Consider the following 20,025-nt stretch of genomic DNA (forward strand, 5'->3'; position numbering starts at 1 on the left):
TATATGATGAAAGAATGGGTCGACTGGGCTTGTATTCACTGGAATTTAGAAGGATGAGAGGGGATCTTATAGAAACATAAAATTCTTAAAGAATTGGACAGGCTAGATGCAGGAAAAATGTTCCCAATGTTGGGGAGTCCAGAACCATGGGGCCACAGTTTAAGAATAAGGGGTAGGCCATTTAGGACTGAGATGAGGAAAATTTTCTGCAGCCAGAGAGTTGTGAATCTGTGGAAGTCTCTGCCACAGAAGGCAGTGGAGGCCAATTCACTGGATGTTTTCAAGAGATAGATTTCATCATCATCATCATATATCTACAGCCGGAAACAGGCCTTTTCGGCCCTCCAAGTCCGTGCCGCCCAGTGATCCCCGTACATTAACACTATCCTACACCCACTAGGGACAATTTTTACATTTACCCAGCCAATTAACCTACATTTAGCTCTTAGGGCAAAAGGAATCAAGGGATATGGGGGGGAAAGCAGGATGATCAGCAATGATCATATTGAATGGCGGTGCTGGCTCAAAGGGCCGAATGGCCTACTTCTATTTTTCTATGTTTCTATGTTCTAACCCCATTCTCCTGCCTTCTTCCCCATTAAAATAGACAATAGGTGCAGGAGTAGGCCATTTGGCCCTTTGAGCCAGCACCACCATTCAATGTGATCATGGCTGATCATTCTCAATCTGTACCCCGTTCCTGCCTTCTCCCCATACCCCCTGAGAGCTCTATCTAGTTCTCTCTTGAATGCATTCAGAGGCTTGGCCTCCACTGCCTTCTGAGGCAGTGAATTCCACAGATTTACAACTCTCTGACTGAAACCCCTGACACACATACCAATCAAGTATCTGTAAATCGCTGCCTTAAAAATACCTAATGATTTGGGCTCCGCTCGGTCTGTGGCAATGAATTCCAGATTCATTGACTAATGGCTAAATAAATTCCTCGTCATCTCCTTTGTAAAGGTACATCCTTTTATTCTAAGGCTGTGCCCTCTGGTTCTAGACTTTCACACCTGTAGAAACATGCAACTTCATGCTGTGAATGCCACTGCGAATGCTAACATTGCTCTTTCTAACCGATTAGCACAGCCTTCCAAGACTATTTTGGCCTCATTGAAACTTATCACCTTGAAAGTTGTTAATGTTGGGAGAGAAATTAGGAATATTCGGGTGATAAAAAAAATTAACTGAGGTTTCACACATTTGAATTTAGACTGAGCAAACAGCCAAGCCAGAAATAAATTCCATGTTGGCAATACTAGGAAGTTTCCTGACAATTCACATGGTTTCACTGGATAGAGTATAGTTAACGGATCCAAAATCATGTTACACGTTTCACTGATGCACTGGTGTGCTTACCATGTGGCAAGATGATACTGGCACCGTCTACAATAGCCTGAGCCAGCTCGAGATCATTGCATTCGATGGCATAGGCAGCTGCCTTAAGAGCATCCCAGATTTCTTTACGACCCTCAAATGCAGGTGCTGTATCCCAGAATTCGTCCCTTTTACTCCTCAGCTGGCCATCCGTCATAGGATAATCACTCTTCCATTTTGGCCTCTCCTTTTTTAGAGGCTCGTTACGACCTGAAAAGAATCATAAATCAGCAATAAAAATCTTGGCGCAGACTTGGGTAAGAAAAGCAATACTGTATTTAATACAAGTTGCCAAAAAGAGACAATATCAGGTCATTCATATTAAATCTTGGCAAACAAGGACAATTGGACTTTCATTCTGGAAACAATAACCTTTTTTATGGATATTCAATATGGCCACGAACCAGACAGCACTAAATGTGGCACTTGTACAAAACCAGGAGAGGCTTGTAATTTTATCACTGCGTTGGAAAGGGTGATGATCCTTGCATACTATATGGCTACTCCCCTGGATGACCCAGATACATCCATTTGTAGAAAGTTGAATTGTACAGGGCAGGAAACAAAATCTAGGAGCCAAAGTAGGCCATTTGTCAACTTGGATGTGCTGTACCATTCAAAATCATGGATGATGTGATTGTAACCTCAATGCTTCACTCCTGCCTTTTTTCCCCTTGTACCCCTTCACTTATTTGCTGGTCAAGAATCCATCTATCTCTACCTTCAAAATATTCAAAGTCTCTCCTCCTCAAAGTGTGGCAAAAGCAGAATTCTAGACACTCGAGGAAAACTAATAGCCGTAAATGAGCTGACCCTTTTTTTAAAAAAGGTGATACCTGGTTCTAAATGCCCTTCATTTCCACCATCAAGAACCATCAGAATAATTTACACTCAATCAAGTCCCCTTTCACTTTTCCAAAATCCAGATGGTGAAAGACTTACCTGTCCAATATTTCTCACTTCACTTCAGAAGTCAATCCACCTATTTTAGCCATGTCAATGAAACCTCCTCTGAACCTAATCCAATATCCTTCCTTAAATAAGGAGACCAGTACTGTACACAAATATTCCAGATGTTGCCCTAGACATCAATGCATATTGCTCTATGCTCTAATCAATTCCCCTTGCAATAAATAGTGGAATTCTTTTATCTATCCTAATTATTTGCTGTATCGCACATTTGCCACCTGCAAATCATGCTTGAGCACACCCACGTTCCTTCATTTCACACCTCTGCAATATTCATCACTCAGATGCATTTTATATGTCAAACTGAACAGTGTCACATATTCAATAATACTCTCAACAGATTTTTGTCCATTCACTTAACCTGTCCATTCACTCAACATTTTCTCACTATTTGTGCTACCAGCAAATTTACCAACTAAATGGCTTCACTCATGCCCATTTATGGAGGCAATTCATAGTTGTGGATCAAGCACCAATCCCTGTGGCACACTGCATGTTACCGGAAATAAAGCCCTTGGATGCATTGGGCTTCCAGTTAGCCAACTATGCAAATAAATGGTCTAGATATGTTCAAATTACACCTATGCCACCCACAACCTTGTTCTGGAGTCTCCCAGATGAAGTAGCTCTGCCCGTAGGAATTAGTTTATTTTAAACACCACAATTAGCTCAAATGTCTAAATCCAAAGTCCATATAATGAAAGCTCGTGCATCTAATCTGCACTGCTCAAGTCATTTGATAAATTTGTACACCCACCACAGCCAACTACATTCACTGTCAGCTGCAAGATCAAGATGGGATTTAACCACATCCGTGGATCTGCAGGGTGAAGCATTTCTTGACCCGAGTAATTCAATTCCAGACAAACATTCCATTAGCCTTATGCGTTTTGGAACACATCCACTTACAAAAGGCATCGTATAAAATTCTATTGGTGCTCACAATTCGGCGCGACATCAATGTCCTTCTGATCCCAATAAAAAACAAAAACACAGCCAATCTTTTCACTGATCTAATTTGACCATAAATAATCAAACAAACTGGAAATAGAATGGCCCATCTCCAGATAAAATTACATCAAGAAGAGGTAGTTGAGGCAGGGTTTCCTACTTGATCTACACTGTGGACAGTTTGATTGTATCACAACATTATAAAACATTTGTACAGGTACAAGGATAGGAAAAGTTTAAAGGAATATGGGTCAAACGCAGGCAGGTGCCACTGGTATAAATGGGGCATCTTGGTCGGCGTGGACAAGTTGAGCAGAAGGGTCTGTTTACAAGCTGTACGACTAAGTGTTCAGCAGAGAAATAGTAAGGTTCAAAAATGTTAAATCTTGATGCTTGCAACTCCCAGAATTATTTTTCCATCAATCTTGAACGATTCCACATGTACATATTTACAATATTACTCCCTTATCTAGCTTTCCTTTGAAATGCATCTGTGCGTTTTAATTTTGCTTCTCATCATGACAATGTGAATTTCACCACATTTTGGGTGAACAAATTGCTTCCAAATTTTCTGCACGTATCACCGGCTGTAATTTATGGCCTCCAGCTTTAGTCTGCTCTACAAGTAAAAACATCTTGAAAAGTCTCTGCTGTCAAACTCTCTGGGTCCTGCTAAAAATCTAGTAGGTCACCGTAATGCAAGTGGACGCATTCACAAAAGTGCAGGTCCCTGGAGAACATGGGCGGATGATTGAGGGGATGAGGGGGGGGTGGTAGAGGGAAGGGAAGGGAGAGAAAGAAAGTTGGAAAAGGGGAGAGGTAGGACAAAGCATGGCAGATAATAGGCCGACATAGGCGAGGGGGCAGTTTCATATTGCCCCCTGCTACTGTGCAGCAGGACCATTTTCAAGTGCACCACGAAGGCTCCCATTTCACATTATGAAAACATGTAACAGTAGAGGAATACTTCTATTAAATTTAAGGCCATCATCTCAATCGGACCAAATGCTCTGCCTACACCCAAGAATGACATCAGGTGTTGGTGCCAAATGAAAACGTACCCAGCTGTAAGTGAATATTTGCAGGAAAGATTTGGAGGGGGGAAAGTTGGGAAAAGAAGAGGCGAGGTACAAAATCGATTTAAAAAAATTAAAAATAAACAGGTGAAAATAGACTTTCAATAAAGCTCATATTGATATATAAATAGAAAAATACATAACATTTTATTGCCAGCTTGCATGGAAGCAATGACAAATATCTTTGGCATTCAGCATTTATCAGCAGTAAATATACAAGTTTGGGTGTAGCAGGTGTACATATACACATGAAGGGAAATGCCTAGCTACCAGGAATAAGCTGGCACAAGATAACAAAGTCTCTGATATAGATTTTACCCTCAACATATTTAATCATTAAATTACTTTCCAACTCAATGCATCCCTTCTAAAAAAAACCATGCTATCTTGCAGACTGAACCCAACCAAGTTTCCCAAAAGCTCAACTTAGCAGTACTGCAACCACAACTTTGCAAATCACCACCTAAATGGATTGGTTACCTCATTCGGGTAACGTCAAGCTTTCTGGCCATTATAAGAGAATCAGCCTCCACCACATTCAGCATTCACCGGTAGCCTTTACCAGGTTGGGGTTATTGTAACTATGTTATAGTTAAGGGGAAAAAAAACCAGCAACCCATCGTGTGAACTTCCGTCAAGCAAAACATGAAGTGCTGGAGTAGGTCAGGCAGCATCTATGGTACACCGTTTTGGGCTGGAACCCTTCTTTAGGCAGTCTGAGAAAGTGTCCCAACCGGAAACATCACCCATCCATTATCCCCACAGATGATGCCTGACTTGCTGAGTTACTCCAGCACTTTGCGTTTTCAGCATTTGCTGAAAGATTCCAGCATTTGCAGGTCATTGCGTCTGCTCCTCTGACTTCCTTCAAGATGGACAACCAAAATTGCAACATGACCTTCAATAAATCAAGGCACCGACTAGTTCATTTTATCCAACATGCTGGATGACCAAACACCGACACTGTCAATTTACAGCATCCAACATTTGGGTGGATTAATAGTCAATAAAGTCAAACACAATACCACTGCAAACACAGCAATAATGAAGAAAACAGAATAAAGTAAAACTGCAATAACTGGCTCTTGATCACTTTTGAAGCCAGAATGGCCTTTTATCTGGCTTGCATTTGGTGTTTGCTGCAACATTCCTTTTCCTATCCATGGGGGCCTTAGTTCTTCTGCTTTCTGTTCACTCATCTGGGCACAGTTCTTGTGCTTCTTTTAATTAACTGAGCTGCTATAGAAAATGTGTTAAAAGCGTGAATTAAAAGTGCGTTGACACCACCAAGTCCTGAGCCTGCCAGATTATTAGAGTTTTACGGTAACTTTTGCATAGATGTACTGTAGCAAGTGAAAAGGCAGTTGCATATCTTTACCAATGCAAATCCAGTGGAAAGTTATCCAAATGAGGTTTAAGCAAATAATGAGAAGCCCCTGAGCATGCAGCCTTGTACAATTATAGTGGATTTGCAAAAAAAAGGAACAAGAATCTTTCAACGCTCTTAGATACAAGACCAAACTACACAAATCAGTAGACTGACGTTAGTGATAAAAATCATGAGGGTATACAATTGGATAGAAATAATCGTATGGTAGAAAATTGAAATGCAATGTATTTTCACTGGAAAAACAAGAGAATATTTTGCAAAGGTACAATCCTACAGAGCGTGTAGGAATGAGGAGACCAAGAATTACATGTTCTAAAGTTTTGAAGCTGGCATAATAGACTGAGAAACTAATTAAGCACATTGGATCCTGGCCTGCAGAAATAGCTAGAGAACAAAACTGAGAAAGTCATGTTACATATGTGCAAAATGCCAATTCAGCAGTTCTGCATAAAATTCTGATCACCCCAGAAGGTCTTGGAAAGTGTGCAAAGACATCATATAATTATTATGGCACAGGATAGCAATTAGCCCATTGCTCTTTACTAGAACATTTCTTCACACATCAGTTCTGTTGTCCATAGTCTTGCAAATGTTTCCATTTCTCTTTAAGGCAGGGGTGTCAAACTACCGGCCCGCGGGATGATTTGGGGGAAAAAAAGCGTTGGTAGATTTTTTAGATTTGCGGATGACACAAAGCTGGGTGTCATGTAGCTCACTTACTACGTTAGAGTATACACAGAAAGTGAGCTCCATGTCTGCTTAAACTCGCAAGAAATATGAATTTTGCGCAGAAGGGAAATGCAAGTCCGATCTCCAGCTGTCACCTCCCTACTCCCCAGGTCCCGGGGGTGAGTGGAAGCTACGCCCATATCCGGCCATGCGGTGATGTAGGCGGAATGGGGCCGGAGCTGGGGAAGGTGGGGGAGTCTCAGCGTTGTTGTGGACACTGGGAAGTGCCTGGGCTGCCGCCCCAGACTGCCACCATGTACTTGAGACCCAGGTGAGTGCATGGATAGGCGGGGAGACTCTGCGTTGTTGTTGGCTCCGGGAAGTGCTTGGGCTGCTGCCACAGAGACCACCGCCATGTACCTGTGACCCAGGTCTGAGACCCAGATGAATGGGTACGAGTCGCCGCACTGTGAATGGGGCCGCCGCCAGCGATCCAAAATCTGAGCTGCTCTCCAGGGTGGGGGCTCTGGGTTTGGGTTAAGGTTTGGTGGGATGTGAAGACATGCTGGTAGTTATGCAGGAATAGGGAAGGGAAGGGAGAAAGTGGTGGTAAAGGAAGGGGAGGGGGAGCAGATGAGGGAAGGGAGGGTTCTTAGGGATGAGGAAGGGAAGAGAGGGTGTCGAGGGAGGGGAGTGGGGGAGTAGGTGGTAAAGAAAGGAAGTAGGTGGTAAAGAAAGGAAGGGAGGGGGTGAGGAAGGGAGCAGATGATAGAAGGAATGGTGTTTAGGGATGAAGTAAAGGAGGGGAATGGGGGGGGTAGTTGGAAGGAAGGATGTGGGGATGAGAGAAGGGATAGACTGAAGAAAGGGAGAAGGCAGGTGAGGGAGAAAGTGGGGGTAGAGAAGGACATGAGAGGTGCGGATGTGAGGGAAAGGAAGGATGAGGAGCAGGGCCTTCAGGTGAGATGATGGACAGACCATCTTTCACCATGCCAGGTAGCTGCTGTTTGGCTGTTCACCACCCAGCCAGCCCATTGTGGGCAAAACATAAACACTGTAGGACGACTATAATTCAGAGGAACAGAATTAGGCCATTTAACCCATCATGTCTATTTTGCCATTCAATCATGGTTGATTTATTTTCTCTCTCAACCATATTCTATTGTCTTCTTTCTCCCTGTAACCTAATCAAGACCTATCAATCTCTGCCTCAAAAATACCCAATGTCGGCCTCCACCGGTGTCGGTAGCAATGAATTCCACAGATTCACCACCCATTCCTCCTCACCTTCATTTTGAATGTATGACCTTTTATTCTGATGCTGTGACCTCTGGTCCTAGACTCTCCTATTACTGGAAGCATTATTTCCATATCCACTCTACTTAGGGCCTAGATACCAATCATAAAAGTAATGTTTGCTAAGCAATCTTCTTCTTCGCGCGTGCACAACTGATCCGGCCCGCATGAAGTCGCATTTTGCCCATTCCAGCCTGTGACCTAAAATGAGTTTGACACCCCTGCTTTAAGGCCACCGTGGAACCACCTCAACTGTAATAACAAGCAATGTATTCTAGATTTCCACCACATACTACATATAATGTCATGATTAAACTTCTTCCTTTTTATATCCATGGCCCCTTGTTCTTGGTCCAACAGAAACAGCCTCCCATTATCCACTTTGTCTAAACCCCTCATTGTTTTATGTAGTTTGTCAGATCTTCCCTTTGCCTTTTATCCAAAGAAAAAGTCTGAGACTTTTTCCCTAACTATCCCTATAGCTGCAGCTTTTTGCTTTGTAAATCATTTCCCTAATCTATTCTGAACCCTAACCAGCATCTTCACAGCCTTACTGTGAATCATCCCAATTTTCTTGATAGTGCAGCTAAAGTCAATCAGATGTTTTACAAGTTCAGCGTGATATCCTTGCTTGTATACTCGAGACCTCATGATTAACTAGAATTTTGTATCCATTATCTGCTGCTTCTAATCTGTGCTGCCACTTTCAATGACTTGCACATCCATATCCTCAGCTCCCTCTGTTGCAGCACTCCTTTTAGATAGCGACTCTAAAGAATACCCCCTCTTTGTGCTTACTACCAAAATTAATAATTTATCTGCAATAAACTTCATCTGCCAAGTCTGCCCGCTGTACCAGGATATTTATATCCTGCTGCAATTCATCACCATCCTTTTTGCAGTTCACAATATTGCTAAGTTCCGTGTCATCCTCAAAATTAGAAATTCTGGTTTGTCCTTCCAAGACTAAGTCATTAATATAGATCAAAAAGTTAAGCAATGGCCCCTGACACTGATCTATGGAGAACATCACTGTTCTCAACCTTCCTCCAATCTAAAAAAACCCCACCATTCGCTGTGAACCTCTTGACTGTTACACAGCCAACTTCATATCCATTCTCTCAAAGTCTCTCTTATGCCATGTACTCCAGCTTTGCTGTACAGTACAGTACCATATCAAAGCCCACTGGGAGGCCATGTGCACCAGATCAACTCCATCAACTTCATCAATTCTACTCATTATCGCAAAAGGTTTTTAAAAAAAACACTACAGAAATCGCCCTTAACAAATCTGTGCTGCCTTAATTAATCCATTTTCCTCCAGGGAATGGTTAATCCTGACCTGGATCTAAGAATTCCACGATAATAATAACATTTAAAGTCATTGGGACAGGCATATGGACAGAAAGGTTTAGAGGGATATGGGTCAAACACAGGCAAATGGGACTAGCATCTAGCATTAGAAGGCATCTTGGTCAACATGATGAGTTGGGCTGAAGGGCCTGTTTCCGTGCTATATAACAATGACTCTTCCACCACCAAGGTGACTTGGACAGGTTGTGTGAGTGGGCGGATGCATGGCAGATACAGTTTAATGTGGATAAGTGTGAGGTTATCCACTTTGGTGGTAAGAATAGGAAGGCAGAGTATTATCTGAATGGTGTCAAGTTAGGAAAGGGGGACATACAACGAGATCTGGGTGTCCTAGTGCATCAGTCACTGAAAGGAAGCATGCAGGTACAGCAGGCAGTGAAGAAAGCCAATGGAATGTTGGCCTTCATAACAAGAGGAGTTAAGTTTAGGAGCAAAGAGGTCCTTCTGCAGCTGTACAGGGCCCTAGTGAGACCTCACCTGGAGTACTGTGTGCAGGTTTGGTCTCCAAATTTGAGGAAGGATATTCTTGCTATTGAGGGCGTGCAGCGTAGGTTTACTAGGTTAATTCCTGGAATGGCGGGACTGTCATATGTTGAAAGACTGGAGCGAATAGGTTTGTATACACTAGAATTTAGAAGGATGAGAGGAGATCTTATCGAAACGTATAAGATTATTAAGGGGTTGGACACGTTAGAGGCAGGAAACATGTTCCCAATATTGGGGGAGTCCAGAACAAGGGGCCACAGTTTAAGAATAAGGGTAGGCCATTTAGAACTGAGATGAGGAAAAAAAAATTCAGTCAGAGAGTTGTGAATCTGTGGAATTCTCTACCTCAGAAGGCAGTGGAGGCCAATTCTCTGAATGCATTCAAGAGAGAGCTAGATAGAGCTCTTAAGGATAGCAGTCAGGGGGTATGGGGAGAAGGCAGGAACTTCCTTGAGAATGATCAGCCATGATCACATTGAATGGCGGTGCTGACCCGAAGGGCCGAATGGCCTCCTCCTGCACCTATTGTCTATTGTTAAACTGACTAGCTTATATTTGCTCAGGGTTATCCTTACTCCCCTTTTGAACAAGAGTAATATTTGCTGCTCTCCAGACCTCCAAGATCACCCACATATCCTAAGACCAGTGAAAGATTAGGCTCAGCACCTCCGCAATTTCCTCCCATTCTTTTCTTAAAGTCCTACGTAGAAAGCATCACATCCTGTCTTGATTTATTAACCTACTTTAAGTTCAGCCATCACTTTAAAAATTAATAGCATGGAGATATTTAAAAATATCAGATGAATCAATTATCTCCTCCATTATTCCTTTCTTTGTGTGTGAAGTATGCCAAGTATTCATTCGATATCTTAACCCACCCTCAGCAACCATTTGCAAGTACCCATAAGAGGCCCTGAAAGGCTCCATTTCTCCATGGACTGTCCTTTTACTACTTATATGCTTATAGAATAAGTTTGGATTACCGTTGTATCTTTCCTCACATACTGTTGTCACTTATTTCAGTTTTATTATCAGCACATAATTTTCTTATAGACCCGAAACTTCACCTATTCCTTTTCTCCAGAGAGGCTGTGTTGTGACCGCTGAGTTGCTCCAGCTTTTTGTGTCTATCTTCAGTTTAAACCAGCATCTGCAGTCCCTTCCTACACATTTTCTGAAAGACTACCTGCATCAATAATAAACTAACCTTATTTAACACAGAGTGCTGGAGTAGCTCAGCGAGTCCGGCAGCATCTCAGAAGAACATGGATAAGTGATGCGGAGGGTCATGTTCTCTTGAGATGCTGCCGCTGACCTACTTCAACACTGCATCTCCTTTTGTAAACCAACATCTGCAGTTCCTGGTGTACGAAAGATTTTAGATACTGGTTTAAATCAAAGGTAGACACAAAATGCTGGAGTAACTCAGTGGGACAGGCAGCATCTCTGGAGAGAAGGATGGGTGACGTTTCGGGTCGACACCCTTTTTCAGATTGAAGAGGGTCTTGACCCGAAACGTCACCCATTCCTCCTCTCCAGGGATGCTTCCTGTCCCGCTGAGTTACTCCAGCATTTTGTGTCTATCTGCAGTTCCTTGTTTCTTCCCCCTCCAGACATACATATCTGCTCTACCTTTCCATTTCCATAAAAATATGGCACTGGCAGGCATCCAGATATTGCCCACACTGGCCAACATGTCCCATCTATATCAGTCCCACCTGCCTGCATTTGGCCCATATCCCTCTAAACCCAGTCCTATCCATGTACCTGTCTAAATGTTTCTTAAACGTTGCGATAGTGCCTGCCTCAATTACCTCCTCCGGCAGCTCGTTCCATACACCTACCACCCTTTGCGTGAAAAAGTTATCCCTCAGGTTCCTACCAATCTTTCCCCCCATCATCTTAAACATGTCCTCTGGTTCTCGATTCCCCTTCTCTGGGCAAGAGACTCTGTGCGTCTACCCAATTTATTCCTCTCATTATTTTTTTTACACCTCTATAAGATCACCCCTCATCCTCATGCACTCCAAGGAAGAGTCCTAGCCTGCTCAACCTCTCCTTATAGCACAGGTCCTCGAGTCCTGGCAACATCCTCATAAATCTTCTCTACACCCTTTCCAGCTGGACAACATTTTTCCTATAACATGGTGCCCAAAGTGAACACAATACTCTAAATGTGGCCTCACCAACGTCTTATAAAACTGCAACATGACCTCCCAAATTCTATACTCAATGCTCTGACTGATGAAGGCCAATGTGCCAAAAGCCTTTTTGACCACTATCTACCTGTGATGCCACTTTCAATGAACTATGTACTTGTACTCCTAGATCCCTTTGCTCTACAAACCACAAAAATTGCGAATTCACACTGGTCTATTTGGTATATACCGACTGCACTCCTTACTTTCTCCATGACTTTGCAAATTGTGTTTACTGACTACACTACAATATGAGGAACAAAAAAAACATGTGGCAAAGGGAGGGAAGTGGAAATGTGGTACATAGACACACAATATTCTTATTATTTATCATGCAAATAGGTACACAAGAGCAGTCCACTGGAGTAGAAAAGGAATTTAGATTTTTTTTATTACATTTTGCAGAGGGTAGCCTTTGTGAACCACTTCATGAAAATTAAGTGCAAAATTAAAAGTCCGTTAAATCTAGCAGTTGGATTATAACATTAGCTTGTTTACCTTAACTTTGTGTTCTCTGGTATGCTGTTAGTTCCCAAAATCTTCTAATGTTTACAATCTGGAACATAGCTACATAGCAAGAGTTCCCGCTTCTTATTTCCTCCGATGAACATACGAAAACTTCCATTGTTTTGTACTTCACAATGTGAACAAATTCATTTCTATTTCTGCAATAATGCTTCAAGTGGTTAATTGATCATTGTGTCTGGGTATGGATTTGATTATAGAAGCAACATGAGGACACTTAGTGCTCACAAAGGAATTTAAAACCTTGCTATGAATTTCCAGTCTATTACCAGTTCCTTAGGATGAGCAGAGATAAAAGGAACTGCAGATGTTACAATCTTGAGCAAAGCACAAAGTGCTTGAGAAACTCAGTGGGTCAGGCAGCATCTGTTGATAGACAACGTGACATTTTGGGTTAGGACCCCAAGATTGTACTTTGTGGGGAGGGAAGATTCAACATTGATATGCAGAGGCATGGCGATTTACAGGGGAATTATTTGGGAGGGAGGCCAGAAGTGTGCTTACACTTAGAGGTTTCTTTTCACTGGTTTGACTACATCTGTTGTCCAAACTCATTTAAAAAAAAGTACAACTGGTTGAACAAGGTGTTGGAAGTTGTAAACTGTTTGCTGAACATTTAAATAAATAGGCCACATTTAAGAGAAGTTTCCTCAAAATAATTTTCAGCTTCCTCAAGTCTTTCCTGGGTTACAATTGATCACTGGTATCTCAAATGTGAATACTATTAGTCAATCTGATGCACTATTGGAGAATATGAAAACAAGGGTACTCAGCAGGTGAGGCAAGGTTAGAAGCCAAAGGAACAGAATACAGATGCTTTTAAATCAACACTTAAATTAATAAATTCTTGAGTCAGAGCCATCCCAGACAGAAGAATATGATTACAGTGGAACAAATTCACACTGTTCCTTTGTACAGGCGGATCCGATTTACTTTAAAAACAAGGACAGGAAATGTCAAGATTTTTTAATATATTAATTCATTTTATTATTTCCTCCAGTGTTTTGATTTAAGTATTGATAGAGGCAGATTTTCTTGCCTTGTCCTGTATAGTCCCAAATTTGTCACGGTTTAGGTACAATTAGTGTTCTTTGATCATTAACATAATGCATACCAAGAACAATTCAATTTTGATACCATTATTGCAAACAGGTACACCCTATTGGGAACTGTTGGGGCAGAAAACGCTTCCAGTCCGAGTGGCAGTTGCGTTGGCGGTTCTATCCCAGGCAAGGAAACTCGACCGGGGAGACCGAAGTCAGGAAGAGCCATAGTAGTCGGTGACTCCATTGTCCGAGGTACGGACAGTAGATTCTGTGGCGACAGGCGGGAGTCGAGGATGGTTTGTTGCCTCCCTGGTGCCAGGGTTCAAGACATCACGGAGCGGCTTCAGAACATCCTAGCGAGGGAAGGTGATCAACCGGAAGTAGTTGTGCATGTGGGCACAAACGACGTCGGGAGGAAGAGGAAGGAGATACTGCAGCGTGAGTTTAGGGAGTTAGGAAGAAGACTGAGACGTAGGACGTCGAGGGTGGTTGTCTCTGGACTGCTGCCTGTACCTCATGCTGGTGAGGGCAGGAACAGAGAGATCGGGGATATGAATGTATGGCTGAGGGGCTGGTGCAGGAGCAGGGATTTAGATTTCTGGACCACTGGGATCTCTTCTGGGGTAGGGGTGACCTGTACAAAAGGGACGGGTTACACCTTAACAGCAGGGAGACCAACATTCTGGCAGGCAGGTTTGCTAGTGCTACAAGCGTGGCTTTAAACTAAGTAGTGGGGGGGAGGGGTTGACAAATTGGGAATATGGAGATGGAGTTAAAGGGGAAGCGAATACAGGAGAAACTGTAAAGGACTCGTATGAATGGGAAGGGAAGTTCTAGAAGGGATATGAGAGTAAGGTCAGGGCCAATTGTGACCGGTGTGAGAGGGGAGGTAAATACCGAAGTTAAAGTGTTGTATTTAAATGCGCGAAGTATAAGAAATAAAGTGGATGAGCTTGAGGCTCAGTTAGACATTGGCAAGTATGATGTTGTGGGAATCACTGAGACATGGCTACAAGAGGACCAGGGCTGGGAGCTGAATATTCAGTGGTACACAACGTACAGAAAAAACAGGCAGGTGGGGAGAGGGGGCGGGGTAGCTCTGTTGGTAAGGAATGATATTCACTCCCTTGCAAGGAGTGACATAGAATCAGGAGTTGTAGAATCAGTATGGATAGAGATGAGGAATTGTAAGGGTAAAAAGACCCTAATGGGAGTCATCTACAGGCCCCCAAACAGTAGCCTCGACATAGGGTGCAAGTTGAATCAGGAGCTAAAATTGGCATGTCACAAATGTAATGCTGCGGTGGTCATGGGAGATTTCAACATGCAGGTAGACTGGGAAAATCAGGTTGGTAATGGACCCCAGGAAAGAGAGTTTGTGGAGTGCCTCCGAGATGGATTCTTAGAACAGCTTGTACTGGAGCCTACCAGGGAGAAGGCAATTCTGGATTTAGTGTTATGTAATGAACCTGACCTGATAAGAGGACTCGAGGTAAATGAGCCATTAGGAGGCAGTGACCACAATATGATAAGTTTTACTCTACAAATGGAGAGGGAGAAAGGAAAATCGGAGGTGTCAGTATTACAGTATAGCAAAGGGGATTACAGAGGCATGAGGCAGGAGTTGGGCAAAATTGACTGGAAGGAGGCCCTAGCAGGGAAGACTGTGGAACAGCAATGGCAGGTATTCCTGGGAATAATGCAGAAGTTGCAGGATCAATTTATCCCAAAGAGGAGGAAAGATTCTAAGGGGAGTAAGAGGCACCCGTGGTTGACAAGGGAAGTCAAGGACAACATAAAAATAAAAGGGAAGAAGTATAACATAGCAAAGAAGAGTGGGAAGCCAGAGGATTGGGACTCTTTTAAAGAGCAACAGAAGATAACTAAAAAGGCAATATGGGGAGAAAAGATGAGGTACGAGGGTAAACTAGCCAATAATATAAAGGAGGATAGTAAAAGCTTTTTTAGGTATGTGAAGAGGAAAAAAATAGTCAAGGCAAATGTGGGTCCCTTGAAGACAGAAGCAGGGGAATTTATTATGGGGAACAAGGAAATGGCAGAAGAGTTGAACCGGTACTTTGGATCTGTCTTCACTGAGGAGGATACAAACAATCTCCCAGATGTTCTAGTGGCCAGAGATCCTAGGGTGACAGAGGAACTGGAGGAAATCTACATTAGGCAGGAAAAAGTTTTGGGTAGACTGATGGGACTCAAGGCTGATAAATCCCCAGGGCCTGATGGTCTGCATCCCATGGTGCTTAAGGAGGTGGCTCTAGAAATTGTGGACGCATTAGTAATTATTTTCCAATGTTCTATAGATTCCGGGTCAGTTCCTGTGGATTGGAGGGTAGCTAATGTTATCCCACTTTTCAAGAAAGGAGGGAGAGAGAAAACAGGAAATTATAGACCAGTTAGTCTGACATCAGTGGTGGGGAAGATGCTGGAGTCAATTATAAAAGACGAAATTGCGGAGCATTTGGATCGCAGTAACAGGATTGTTCCGAGTCAGCATGGATTTACGAAGGGGAAATCGTGCTTGACTAATCTACTGGAATTTTTTGAGGATGTAACTAGGAAAATTGACAGGGGAGAGCCGGTGGATGTGGTGTACCTCGACTTTCAGAAAGCCTTCGACAAGGTCCCACATAGGAGATTGGTGGGCAAAATTAGAGCACATGGTATTGGAGGTAGGGTACTGACATGGATAGAAAGTTGGTTGACAGACAGAAAGCAAAGAGTGGGGATAAATGGGTCCCTTTCAGAATGGAAGGCAGTGACTAGTGGGGTACCACAAGGCTCGGTGTTGGGACCGCAGCTATTTACAATATACATCAATGACTTGGATGAAGGGATTAAAAGTACCATTAGCAAATTTGCCGATGATACAAAGCTAGGTGGCAGTGTGAACTGTGAGGAAGATGCTATGAGGTTGCAGGGTGACTTGGACAGGTTGTGTGAGTGGGTAGATGCATGGCAGATGCAGTTTAATGTGGATAAGTGTGAGGTTATCCACTTTGGTGGTAAGAATAGGAAGGCAGATTATTATTTGAATGATGTCAAGTTAGGAAAAGGAGACGTACAACGTGATCTGGGTGTCTTAGTGCATCAGTCATTGAAAGGAAGCATGCAGGTACAGCAGGCAGTGAAGAAAGCCAATGGAATGTTGGCCTTCATAACAACAGTAGTTGAGTATAGGAGCAAAGAGGTCCTTCTGCAGTTGTACAGGGCCCTAGTGAGACCGCACCTGGAGTACTGTGTGCAGTTTTGGTCTCCAAATTTGAGGAAGGATATTCTTGCTATTGAGGGTGTGCAGCGTAGGTTTACTAGGTTAATTCCAGGAATAGGTTTGTATACACTGGAATTTAGAAGGATGAGAGGGGATCTTATCGAAATGTATAAGATTATTAAGGGGTTGGACATGTTAGAGGCAGGAAACATGTTCCCAATGTTGGGGGAGTCCAGAACCAGGGGCCACAGTTTAAGAATAAGGGGTAGGCCATTTAGAACAGAGATGAGGAGAAACTTTTTTAGTCAGAGAGTTGTGAATCTGTGGAATTCTCTGCCTCAGAGGGCAGTGGAGGCCAATTCTCTGAATACATTCAAGAGAGAGCTAGATAGAGCACTTAAGGATAGCGGAGTCAGGGGGTATGGGGAGAAAGCAGGAACGGGGTACTGATTGAGAATGATCAGCCATGATCATTTAGAAGGATGAGGGGGGATCTTATTGAAACGTATAAGATAATTAGGGGATTGGACACATTAGAGGCAGGAAACATGTTCCCAATGTTGGGGGAGGCCAGAACAAGGGGCCACAGTTTAAGAATAAGGGGTAGGCCATTTAGAACGGAGATGAGGAAGAACTTTTTCAGTCAGAGAGTGGTGAAGGTGTGGAATTCTCTGCCTCAGAAGGCAGTGGAGGCCAGTTCGTTGGATGCTTTCAAGAGAGAGCTGGATAGAGCTCTTAAGGATAGCGGAGTGAGGGGGTATGGGGAGAAGGCAGGAACGGGGTACTGATTGAGAGTGATCAGCCATGATCGCATTGAATGGCGGTGCTGGCTCGAAGGGCTGAATGGCCTACTCCTGCACCTATTGTCTATTGTCTATCACATTGAATGGCGGTGCTGGCTCGAAGGGCCGAATGGCCTACTCCTGCTCCTATTGTCTATTGTCAATATCTTCCCAAAAACCCTTATGCCTTTTCCTCCATTATGCGATAGTCACCACGTTTCTGGTATATCTTCAATGTGCTCTCAATTTATTGAGGTGACAACACAAACCACTGACTTCTTTCAAATTCCTAAACCAGGTAGTGGAAATCTTCCATACAAAGAAGGTTCAGAGAGAATATATTGAGGATTGTACACATAGATGATTGCACTTATCTGACCTTTATTCCTGTATGAAACCAATACCATTGTCTCCACATAAAAGCACAATTTTAAAAACTTATCATTTCCCCCTAGCTAAGAGATTTCAAGAAAGCTTTATATCGGAACATAACTGCAGATGCTGGTACAAATCAAAGGCATTCTTCAGAAGGGTCTCGACCTGAAACGTCACCCATTCCCCATCGCTCCTGAGATGCTGCCTGACCCGCTGAGTTACTCCAGCATTTTGTGATACCTTCAAGAAAACTTTACATCAATTTATCTCACCTAAGCAAGTAAATTTCAAACAGAAGGCACACTTATTTTCTCTCAACCACGGATGCATAGCTCCAAACATTGGTTTCAATAGTTCTAAACTGACACAAAACAAATTATTCTGATCATCTTTTCCCTCCGAGCACCTCAACATGATATTCATATGAAGCCCCAAGACAACTCCCTATGTGCTAAAATGTTCAACCTCAGGGGACCACTTCTTGTTCAGAAGACAACACCACCTTCTCACCTTCTGAAGGATCTCAATCCAAAACGTCACTTGGCCATTCTCTCCCCAGATGCTGCTTAACTCTTCCAGCACTTTGTGGTTTGCTGAAGATTCCAGCGTCTACAGTCTCTTGTGTCTCCGGCAACATCTTTTGCTGGGATGACACCCAAAAATTCAAGAGTGCACATAATAAAAGAAGTGCAGGTTATTGGCTTCTGTAAATTGCCTCTAGCGTGTGGGGCATTGAACTATTGTATGGGCGATTGATGGTCAGTATGGACCTGGTGGGCCGAAGGGCCCGTTTCCACACTGTATCTCCAACCTAAACAGTACATTAAGTACCTATTTAGTATTTGCAGTATTTTAACTTCAAAACATATATCACTGCATATATCAATAAATAATGACTAGTGAAGGTTAAGCAAAAACTAGGATAAACCAGTTTATTAACAAGCCTTTCAAGTAGTTACTATCATGGTTCAAGATATATAAATATCAAAGCAAAAATGTATTAAGACTTGTGTTTACACATTATAGATGCAATGATCTTTAACCTATCAAGTTAATCAGTTGTGCATTATACTTGTTTGGGTCTAAAAATATTCATTGTTTCAATGGTGCTTTAAGTGTCACATGTGCAAATGCAGAGTTCAATTCTTTACGTACAATATTAAAATAAGGTTATTATATTGGCCTGGCGAGGGCAGGAGAGGAAGGGCAAGACAAGGCATCTCATTGCACTTGTCAGACAATAACTATTCAGAATAACTCCTTCTACAAAGAGATGTGGCCTGGGAATTTTCCATTGATTGACTAACATTCCTCTCAAGAAGGGAAGAATTTAGCAGAGAAACCTGCTCAGCGAATATTCAAATATTGATCAACAGATAAAAAACTTGTAAGAAAGAAGGGGAGGCGGGAGGAAGGAAGAGGGGGGGTGGAAGGAGGGGGGCGAGGAAGGAGGGGGGAAGGAGAGGGGGGAAGGAGAGGGGGGAGGAAGGAGAGGGGGGGAGGAAGGAGAGGGGGAGGAAGGAGAGGGAGAGGAAGGAGAGGGGGGGAGGAAGGAGAGGGGGAGGAAGGAGAGGGGGAGGAAGGAGAGGGGGAGGAAGGAGAGGGGGAGGAAGGAGAGGGGGGAGGAAGGAGAGGGGGGAGGAAGGAGAGGGGGGAGGAAGGAGAGGGGGGAGGAAGGAGAGGGGGAGGAGAGAGGGGGAGGAAGGAGAGGGAGGAGGAAGGAGAGGGGGGAGGAAGGAGAGGGGGGGAGGAAGGAGAGGGGGGAGGAAGGAGAGTGGGGAGGAAGGAGAGTGGGGAGGAAGGAGAGGGGGGAGGAAGGAGAGGGGGAGGAAGGAGAGGGGGGAGGAAGGAGAGGGGGGAGGAAGGAGAGGGGGAGGAAGGAGAGGGGGGAGGAAGGAGAGGGGGAGGAAGGAGAGGGGGAGGAAGGAGAGGGAGGAAGGAGAGGGGGGGAGGAAGGAGAGGGGGGAGGAAGGAGAGGGGGGAGGAAGGAGAGGGGGGAGGAAGGAGAGGGGGGAGAAGGAGAGGGGGGAGGAAGAAGGAGAGGGGGGAGGAAGGAGAGGGGGGGGAGGAAGGAGAGGGGGGGGAGGAAGGAGAGGGGGGGAGGAAGGAGGAGAGGGGGGGGAGGAAGGAGAGGGGGGGAAGGAGAGGGGGAGGAAGGAGAGGGGGGGAGGAAGGAGAGGGGGGGAGGAAGGAGAGGGGGGAGAAGGAGAGGGGGGAGGAAGGAGAGGGGGGGAGGAAGGAGAGGGGGGGGGGAGGAAGGAGAGGGGGAGGAAGGAGGAAGG

General features: G+C 43.9%; 1 protein-coding gene across 1 annotated transcript in view; it reads right to left on the reverse strand.

The window, feature by feature from the left end:
* The window catches only part of ubtd1b (ubiquitin domain containing 1b), a 63,454-nt gene that overhangs the window by 15,068 nt on the left and 28,361 nt on the right, over positions 1-20,025 (reverse strand). The window contains exon 2 of the mRNA XM_078413319.1: positions 1,363-1,590. Coding sequence (XP_078269445.1) covers positions 1,363-1,590 — 228 coding nt within the window. The remainder of the gene's footprint in view (positions 1-1,362; positions 1,591-20,025) is intronic.

Source organism: Rhinoraja longicauda, chromosome 16, assembly GCF_053455715.1.
Source record: "Rhinoraja longicauda isolate Sanriku21f chromosome 16, sRhiLon1.1, whole genome shotgun sequence".
Lineage (NCBI taxonomy): Eukaryota > Metazoa > Chordata > Chondrichthyes > Rajiformes > Arhynchobatidae > Rhinoraja > Rhinoraja longicauda.